General features: G+C 33.8%; 1 protein-coding gene across 2 annotated transcripts; it reads left to right on the forward strand.

Moving 5' to 3' along the window:
- The first annotated feature begins 489 nt into the window (after positions 1-489).
- LOC132636384 (diacylglycerol kinase 5-like) lies at positions 490-9,084 on the forward strand. 2 transcript variants are annotated; one of them, XM_060353230.1, is made up of 14 exons: positions 490-708; positions 815-885; positions 2,834-3,041; positions 3,419-3,541; positions 3,622-3,750; positions 4,346-4,431; positions 5,318-5,441; positions 5,827-5,875; positions 6,393-6,475; positions 6,725-6,792; positions 7,369-7,443; positions 7,943-8,030; positions 8,190-8,264; positions 8,433-9,084. In XM_060353230.1, the coding sequence occupies exons 2-14, from the start codon at positions 836-838 to the stop codon at positions 8,685-8,687; spliced, it is 1,413 nt and encodes a 470-aa protein (XP_060209213.1). In that variant the 5' UTR covers positions 490-708; positions 815-835; the 3' UTR covers positions 8,688-9,084. The 2 variants fall into 2 exon arrangements, with proteins under 2 accessions (XP_060209213.1, XP_060209212.1); XM_060353229.1 differs by having other exon boundaries at positions 499-708; positions 8,148-8,264.
- Positions 9,085-9,781: the final 697 nt, after the last annotated feature.

A 9,781-nucleotide genomic window follows, 5' to 3' on the forward strand; every position in this document is an offset into this window, starting at 1 on the left:
GAGGTGATGATGACAATGGTGGTGGGGAGAGACACGGAGAGAGGAAGAAAGGGTGATTTGTGATAGAGATAGTGCGGGAAGAGAGAAAGCTAAGGAGGAAAAAAAAAATAAAAATAAAAATTTAAAATTATGGAGAAGGGGCAAATTTGATCCTAATTTGCCTTTGAACAATGCGAAAGGATCAAATTTGTTCCTAACTAAGCGAACGGTTTAAATTTTCTCTCCATTTAAAATTATTAATTCTTAATTACGTGACACATGACATCATCGGGTACTAAGGTTTCACCATAAGGACAAATTTGACCTCAATTAGTAACAGCGGGCGCATATTTGGCTCCAATTATTAACGGAGGGAAAATGTATTCTATTTCACATAGTTAAGGGCTAAATTTTGAGGCGTTTGACATAAATATGATGCATTTTTTCACTTGCGTCGCTCTCTAATATTACCACTAATGGAAAAGCAGCATGTGTGCTGATCACTCCAACTAATCCACTTTTCTTCTGAACCTTCTTCTCTTTTTTACCTCTCTTTATATATATCTTTAATGTCACACGAAATTTAGTCATTCTACTCTTTCTTAACTAGGAACTTACTTTGTTCATAATAGTAAGAAGAGCTTTGCAAGATTTCAGTAATAAGTAATAACTTTGATTATAAGTTTCTCTTCTCAAACTCTGCTTGTAACATATTTGATTGTAACCCAAGTAAAGTATCTTCAGTACTTTTTGTGATTCTACGTCTTCTTTTATATTCTTCTTTGCTGCTTCAAGTCTACACAACCTGAATCCAAATTTTATATTGCTAAAGCAGATTGTCTACAGGATTGAAACTATGGTCAATAATGCAAACTTATCAACAGTTCGCCATTTCTTCCAGAAAAGGTGCTCTCCTTATTACTCCTTTCGTCCTAATTTTTTTGACACTGTTTAGTTTTCAAGAGTCAAATGAGTTTTTCTTTGACGCTATTTTTTCATATGTGCTTTAAATATTTTGATAACTTATTTTATGTCATTTTTAAATATATAAATTTTAATTCAAAAAGTTTAAAGATTCTAGGGCAAAGGTGTAAATATACACCCGTTAAAAAAGCGATGTATATATACTTTTACCGTTATAAAATAACCTATGCTCTTACACAAATAGTGCAAATATATCCTTTCGCTAGGATTTTAAAAAAAATCATTTAACTTATCTTTTAATTAAGAAAATGTCATGTGACTTTAAAAATAAGTCTATTCATTTTTTGTGAGTAGTCATATTTTTCTAACTCCACATGATAAATTTTTTCTGGTGGATCGATTCGTTTAAAAAAAAATATCTCCGTGGCTTTAAAAAAAATAAGTCTATTCATTTTTTTAAACGAATCAGACCCGATCCACTAGGAAAAAAAATTATCAGTTGCTTTAGAAAAATATGTCTATTAAAAAAAATGAGTAGACTTTTTTTAAAGCATCGTAGTTTTTTAATTAAAAATAAACTAAATGATTTAAAAAAAATCGTCAGTGAAAAGGATATATTAGTATCATTTTAAAACGGCAGGGATTATATTTATATCACTTTTATAATGAAGATATATCTGCTCTAAATTGCAAAATTGAGGGTTATATTTGCACCTTTTCCCTAGATTTTATATTCTTATTCACGTCCAAAATGAAAAAACTTGACTCTCAAAATATAAAGGATACAACATAAATTGGGAAAGAGGAAGTAGTTTACTTTCTGAATTCCCAACAGTGCATGTGCACGTTTGACTCCTCTATACCAATTTATATGGCACGGATTTTGAGAGTATTTTTTTATCGCGATTTTTTCATAAGGCTTTAAATATTTTGATTTGTCAATTATTGTGACTTGCAGTAAATATTTTTTACGTCATTTTTAATATGTAAATTTTATTTCAAAAAATTTGAAGATTTCATATTTGAATTAATAGTCACAATTTAAAAGTCTGACTCTCGAAACTTAAAAGTGCATAAATTGGGGCAGAGGGAGTATGAGTTTTCCGTACGTCTTGGCATTTTTTGTTTTCTGAGTGTTCAGTTTGATCAATTTTCAGAGTGAAAGCGTAGTAGATAACTAATTTATCTTTCTAAATATTAAAAGTTAATATTCAAAAGCAAATGATAAATACTAAAGTAAAGGTTTAAAGTTGTCCATATTAAAATAGTTAAAAAGGAAGATATACTTCTAAGATATTAGTCAGAGTTGAGTTAATATTAGTTAACTCTGTCAACAAAAAGCGTTTGGGAGGAGGGAATTAACTAAACTCTGCTTTTGCTAGTGTTTGCTTTGCCCTTCAATTTGTAAATTTGGAAGATGTTGCTCCAAGGGGCAAGGAGGGAATATACTTGATATTGTTATCAATTTTTTTTTTCTTCTTATAATGGTGGTGTCTGAGTCAGCTTGAATGCACAATGGAAGAAATCACATAATATTCTTTTTGTCTCAGCTACAAATGTAACATTTTACTCTATTCTTGCATATCTGGTGTGAGGACTCGTCTACTACCTATGCATCGACACCGGGTTCATCTGAATCAGTACTTTCGACGCGGAGCATAAATTTATGTGTAAAAGTTCACGAAAAGTACAACGAACAGTAGATATGGACATATAACATTAAAAATACAATGCGTTCAGTACTAAAAACCTTTTAAAGGTTGAAGCCATAAAGCTTAAATCCTAGATCCGCTTCTGTACCTATTTGGAGTTTCTTCCGCACTATCTTTGTTGGCGTTTATGTAGTTTGTACAAATTAAGTTGTTATTCTTTCATGCGCATCATGGCAATCTACATGTGGATATGTAAACCATATGGCCCTTCTTTGCAGACATGAAGCACCTATTACAGATTCTGAAGCTGATAACTTCTTGAAGGATTACTACATTCCTGATTACATACTTCTACCAGAAACAGAAATACAGAACGGCCACGACGTAGCTTCTTGTCCTGTACTAGTATTTATCAACTCGAAAAGTGGTGGTCAACTAGGAGGACAACTTCTTTTAACATACCGTACTCTTCTTAATAAAAATCAGGTAAGCTTCTGTTAGACTCGTACATGACGGTATTTAATTGAATACTGATTTAAGATGTTAATTCGACTTATATATATTATACTAACAGTTATTGAAAAGTTGTGTAGAAACGGAACTGTGCCAAATATTTTGAAGCGTTTCAATATAAAAAGAGCGTTCTGACGAAGTATATTCTTTCACTTTCTTTTCTTGTTATGTATATACAGTCAGACCTGTCCATAACAAGAGTCCTTTATAACAACATATCACTATAAAAACCATGTTTTCTGTGGAACTGATGCTTCATGTTTTGTTATATCATATTATTCTCCGAAACATTTCGCTATAGCAGCCAAAAAATATCAGAACAAATAAATGTGGAATGACTGTTTTTTCAGGTATTTGATTTGGGGGGAAAGGCTCCCGACAAGGTTCTTCACCAATTCTACTCAAATTTAGAAAAGCATAAGCAAAATGGAGATAGCTTGTCTTATGAGATCGAAAGGAGATTGAGAGTCATTGTGAGTTTAATAATTAGTTGAAGTATTGCTTATCTTTTATTAATTGTTGATATATATTTATTCACTTGACTCACCTCTAGGTGGCAGGTGGGGATGGAACAGCAGGGTGGATTCTTGGTGTTGTTTCGGATCTTAAATTAGCTCATCCACCTCCAATTGCGACTGTGCCATTAGGAACAGGAAATAATCTGCCTTTTGCATTTGGTTGGGTAAGATACTAAGATCACATTTATCCTTTTGTTTGAGGAACAACTTATTCTATATATAACACTGAACACATTGCCATAGTTCACCCTTGATTTAAAGTTTTTTTAAACCTTTCTATAACAGAGTCGTTTGTTTAGATTTTTTGCTATAGAAATATTTTGTTATATAGAACATACAATATAACATAACATGAAAATTGGTTCCGAAGAAAACTTGGTCATTATATAGTGAAATGTTGTTATGGAAGATGACAATTATAGAGAGGTCCGACTGTACTGTCTTTGGGGTGATTCTAGACTCTTTGAGAGTACAAAGTCACAAAGCTTTTGGTCTAAATACAGAATTATGGCACATGTGTTTAGAGGATGATCTAGCATATAACTAAATAAGTGCACGTGTACCCGCTGCCTCAAACTATATACATGTGCATAAAAATTTGGAAGTATGTATACATATATTAGCTGGTGCAACACTTCCTTTGAATACTTAATTTGTTATTGTCTATGTTAGTCAAATTCTTTTTCTATATAGAGCACTCTTGTAGGTAGTGTATCAATTATTTTTATGTCTGCTTGAGAATCTGTATAATAAATGCAGGGGAAAAAGAATCCTGGTATTAACTGCCAGTCCGTGAAGTCGTTCCTGAATCAAGTGAAACATGGAAAAGAAATGAAAGTTGACAGGTAATGTTGGTTTTTCTTGAATGGTGAATTTGAAAGTTCTCTGCATATCTGCTTGTCAATAAATGAAGTGTTGCAAATAAAGTCATGACTCCACTATAGTCATATGTGATCAGAGATTTTTTTATCTCTTAGTATTTTATAGTTGGTATACAGTTTCAAGAATTTACCTTTTCTACATTGAGTGACACCGATGTGGAAGCTGTTTGAAGGAAATATGTGATTAATGTAAATGCAAATAGATATCAAAAGCTTGTTTCCGAACTCTGTGTGCTATATAGAGTATGTTCTAGATGTTCAATAAAGCAGCGTGTGTATCTTTCATTGTGTGTTTATTCTTCGAAGCTCTATCATTTCCTGTTGTCTTACACTTGAAAGTTGTTCTTTGAAGTGTAATGAGAAGGAAATATTGAGCCATTTCTATGCTAGACTCGAGAGGAATCCATAAAAAGAGTAGTCTCTTCGCAAAGTTCTGACATAAAAATGCATTCAACTTTCAACTATTGTGAACTACCCGGACAGTGATTAATCATTCACATAAGAATTTTCAAGTACTGTTGACTAGATTATGCATTTATCTTGTATGAAAAAGAGACCTAGTTTTAAGCATTTAGTGGAAAATTTTCTATGCTTCTTATATCACAGACTCTTATTTTTCCAGCAGTAAGCAAGTTTTGAAAATATTTGACAAAATCTTGAAAAATAATGAGTCATAACCTTTTAAGTTTGTGACACGTTATATGTAACATGAATCTGACTCTTTTGTTACCTCTTGGAAGGCTGAGATTTCATGTTTCTCTACAATGCACGCACAAGTTTTTCAGCATAATGATGATTCGTTAGACCACCTTGATAAATCAGAAATGACATGATGATTCTTGTGTTGCAGCTGGCATATTCTTATGAGAATGAGGGCTCCTAAAGAAGGTTCTCGTGATCCTATTGCACCTCTTGAGCTACCACACTCATTGCATGCTTTTCACCATCTGTCTCAAGCTGATACTTTTAACAAGGTATCGAACTGTTCAGTCCATTTTTTTCTTCATCATGGATTTTCATGTCATTTTTTATGAAGTGTACTAGGCAGCTAGATATATATTCCAGCAGAGAGTATCTGGATATGCTGCGTATTTAATTGTCGCTTAAGTAAATGCATGCATACTACTAGACTATTGTTCCAGGTTCAACAGTATTTTAGAATACATCTGATATTTGATTGATTGGGTTCAAAAATAACTTCTGATCGCATACCTTGCTAAATTTTGCTTGGATGTCTGATGCTCTCGTGAAGAAATGAATAAGTTAAAAATTATATGGGCTCGCTTTTCATCTGCTTATATTTATTTCCCTGTTATTGTGCATTGTTTTACCTAAAGGTGCATTCTACTTAATTTTTAGGACCACGATCATATATTTCGAGGAGGATTTTGGAACTACTTCAGCATAGGTAAGTTTTGTAATCCGTCGTTTGAAATATATCTTTTACTGGTTTTAAGATATTCTAGTACTCCACTTTGGCACTTAAAGCCCAGAAGAGCTTTTTTGGGTGATATACATTTAGCCTGTTTTAGCGAACAATCCAAAACTAGATTGGTATATGAGTTATGAGTTATGACAAGCTATACACTGTCAGATCTCACTATAACAGTCGTCCTAAATAACAACGTTTCACTATAATGACCGAGTTTTCTTTGGAACTGACTTTAATATTATGTTAATATATTCTATATAACTGCATCCTGCTATAACATCCAAAATATTCGGACAAACAATACTGTTATAGAGAGGTTTGACTGTATAAGAGGTCTACATTCCATAGAAGCACTTTATAGTTGAATCTGTTCAGTAGTGAAATGTTTTCTAGCGTTTCATGATTTTATCAAGGGCTTAATTATTGTGTAATGTGGTCTAATGTTATTTTCATTCATGAGTTGAAGTTTTTCACTTTTTCTGTTAACTTGCAGGAATGGACGCTCAAGTTTCATATGCATTTCACAGCGAGAGGAAGCTCCATCCAGAAAAGTTCAAACACCAGTTAGTTAATCAGGTCCTTACTGTCAAATGGAACATGGTTTAATAATGTTAATTTCCCTACTTCTGGTTTATATTTATGTACTTCAAGTGGTTTACAAAGTCTGTTGACATGTCAAATATGGCTACATAATGGCTCCTATTGTCGATGTTTGTTCAATTAATTGTTATCTATGCTTCTACGTACTGTTTGGTCCTTTTGTCTTTCCATTGTTCATTTACTTTTATATGAAATATCTGATGGTCCTTTCTACGATTTGCTTAGGGGACTTATGTGAAGCATGTATGTAAACAAGGATGGTTTTGTACTTCTTTCAAGCATCCATATTCAAGGTTAGTCTTATAGTCAATGGTTAACCTCTATATAATATCGCTGGTCGTATCATATCTTTCCTGCCTCTATGATACTATGGCTTAGGAAATATTTTTGGTGATAGTTTACTTCCACGAGAATATCCTTCAGATGGAGGCGGATCTAATATTTAAGCTTTTTGGGTTCAAGCTTTAAGGTTTTTAGCATTAAACCTGTAGCCCTTTTAAAATTTTGGGTTCATTCTAATATTTGTTGTAATTTTAGTGAATTTTTACACATAAAATATATGCTCCGTGTCGAATGTACTGGGTTTCTATGGAGCTACAACTCTACATCCGCCTCTGCTTTTCGATGAAATGTCTTATGACCTCAGCGAAACATCTCAGATATGTAATGAACTATATCGCTATAATGCCAGGAAATAGACTTTTTGAAACCTCATAGTGTATGTTTGGGCATATTTACACAAATTGTTTGTCGATATCTGTTCTGTGTTTCATTAGTATGTGAGGATGGTGATGATGATGTAACAGTGCCGCTATTATAACTACAGTTCGTTTCAAACTAAACATAGACTAAATTTATTTTTTCTGCAGAAACATTGCACAGCTAGCAAATGTCAAAATAATGAAAAGGACAGGTGAATGGATAGACCTCCACATACCTAGCAGGTAGCAATATGATGCTCTATTACCTGCTGCATTTCCTGTTTTTTCTTTCTTCTTTTTTTACTTCCGGATCTCCATAGGTGATTAAATGGCACTAATTGGAAACAACTTAACAAATAGATGTACGTAAGTTGGTCAAGATGTGATATGCCCGGTATTAAAACTTTGAATTGTGATGACATTAGTGATTTAACCACGGGTTATTATAACAGGGGATTTTTTTCATTTTTAGCCCGTCGGCTGAAATTAATTACTGGAACTAGCCAAACTAACTGATTATGTATATAATATGTATATTTTTTATACGGCATGTATACTACTATATGTATATTAAATACAAAACATATACATTTGCCGGCTATAATTTTTTTAGAGCGGCCCAAAAAGGTAATCAATAAGAAAGAAGGGGGGAAGTTTCAGGTCTACTGCAGTTCTAGTCACTTAGATGTGTTCATGTAAACTATATATCGACTACTATTAATGGTTGTGGTTGGATGTGCAGCATCAGGTCTATTGTCTGCCTTAATTTGCCTAGTTTTTCTGGTGGACTTAATCCTTGGGGACGACCTAACAAGAAGAAGCTGCATGAGGTCAGTTTCTATATTCCTTAATAATCTTCTGCCCAAATTTTATTTAAGAATGTCATGTGTAACAAGATTAGTTGGTCGGGTCCTTCTATAGAAATTTTTTCTGTATTGCTTTACCAGAGGGACCTTACTCCTCCATATGTTGATGATGGTCTGCTTGAGGTTGTTGGTTTCCGAGATGCTTGGCATGGACTTATTTTGTTTACTCCTGGAGGGCACGGAACACGCCTTGCACAGGTTGTTTGACTAAAAAAATTTCTTATGATGGAAGTATGTTTGATCTGTTAATATACTGCTTTGGTGCAAATCTGTTATGTTCCTTTGGTTAAAAATAATTTGCGAAACATTGAAGCTTAACCTATAATGTTGGATGTATAATGGTCTTCTCCAATTTTATATACATAGGCCAACAGAATACGATTTGAGTTTCACAAGGGCGCTGGTGAGCATACGTTTATGAGGATGGATGGGGAACCATGGAAGCAACCACTTCCCATGGATGACGACGCAGTTGTTATAGAAATATCCCACTTTGGTCAAGTGAACATGCTTGCTAGTCCACATAGCCGATCCAGAAACATTAACGCTCCTTCATCGCATCACCTTCAGGATGAAGAGAAAGTCAACAATCATGAAAAATATTTTGAAGATGACTCATAAGAGAGGAGGAAGTTAGGTGCAGCTGACACTTTCCGGATTCCAGATGGTTTTGACGTGACACAGCTTTAGTTAGGGAAGGTAACAGATAGTCATGAAGTTTTCCAGGTACGCGTGCTCTGTCAGGTCGTTATAGAAAGAAAAGGTTAGGCATTCAGAAGCAGCTGCATCATTTGATGATACCAATTGTAAAGAGTGTATGGTAGAAAATACTACAATAGTTTGCATTACGGGCACATAGGTAGTTTGTTAGAGCACACCTATAAGGAATGGCAGAGCCAGGATGTTTACTAAAATTCATGTGATTATTAATTTACAGTCGGCAATTGTATGTTCCTGGATTAAACATGAGAATCCAAAAAAGTGTCTTTCTTTGAATTGATTCATTCGTTAGTATCCACTTATTATTTGACCTACCGCCTGTTTGAGGGTATTCACGATTCAATATGTAAAAGTACATAAAGAAGTTAAGTAAATTTTGACCTTGTATATATAGTGTTGACACCCAATTTTGTCCCTCATTTATTTCAATTTATTTACTGGAGCTTCTAAATTATTTGACAAGCTAAACACTTTATTTTCACTATTATTTTTATTTCTATTGCTATTAATATCTTTACTTTCGTTATTACTATCAACATTACAAGCATTACTTTATCACAATGGCTCGTCATCATTTTATCTTCGGATTGTTGTGTTCGTTAAATTGATTATATTTTTTTATTTTTTATATTTATCATAGTAAATAAGTGTACTAGTTATTAAATTAGAAGCCCAAGAATAATTAAATAGAAGGATCAATAATTTTCAGCCAAATTATTAGCCCATACTCTAATTAATTCACCCCAATATTTCAGACCAGCCGATATGTTTAATTCCACCAGCCCACTACCATTTTAATACCCAGCCCAACATTTTAAACAGACCGGCCCACATCCTAAACACCACGACCCGACCCGGTCCAACCCATCCTTTATTTTCTTCTACCCTAATCCCTTTCTCTTTCTCTTTCTCTTTCTTTTTCCCTTTCTCAGCCGCCCCTCCTTTCTCCCTCCTCCTCTCTCTCACCTCTCTCTCTCTCTCTCTCTCCTCACGCT

The sequence above is a fragment of the Lycium barbarum genome, chromosome 4 (assembly GCF_019175385.1).
Source record: "Lycium barbarum isolate Lr01 chromosome 4, ASM1917538v2, whole genome shotgun sequence".
In the NCBI taxonomy this organism is placed as follows: domain Eukaryota; kingdom Viridiplantae; phylum Streptophyta; class Magnoliopsida; order Solanales; family Solanaceae; genus Lycium; species Lycium barbarum.

Excerpts from the sequence above, each read along its gene's own strand:
- LOC132636384 (XM_060353229.1), top strand. The coding sequence starts at position 836 with ATGGTCAATAATGCAAACTTATCAACAGTTCGCCATTTCTTCCAGAAA. Across the intron at positions 3,751-4,345 it reads TGCCTTTTGCATTTGGTTGG|GGGAAAAAGAATCCTGGTAT; the intron begins GTAAGATACTAA and ends TAATAAATGCAG. Across the intron at positions 6,793-7,368 it reads TTCAAGCATCCATATTCAAG|AAACATTGCACAGCTAGCAA; the intron begins GTTAGTCTTATA and ends TTTTTTCTGCAG.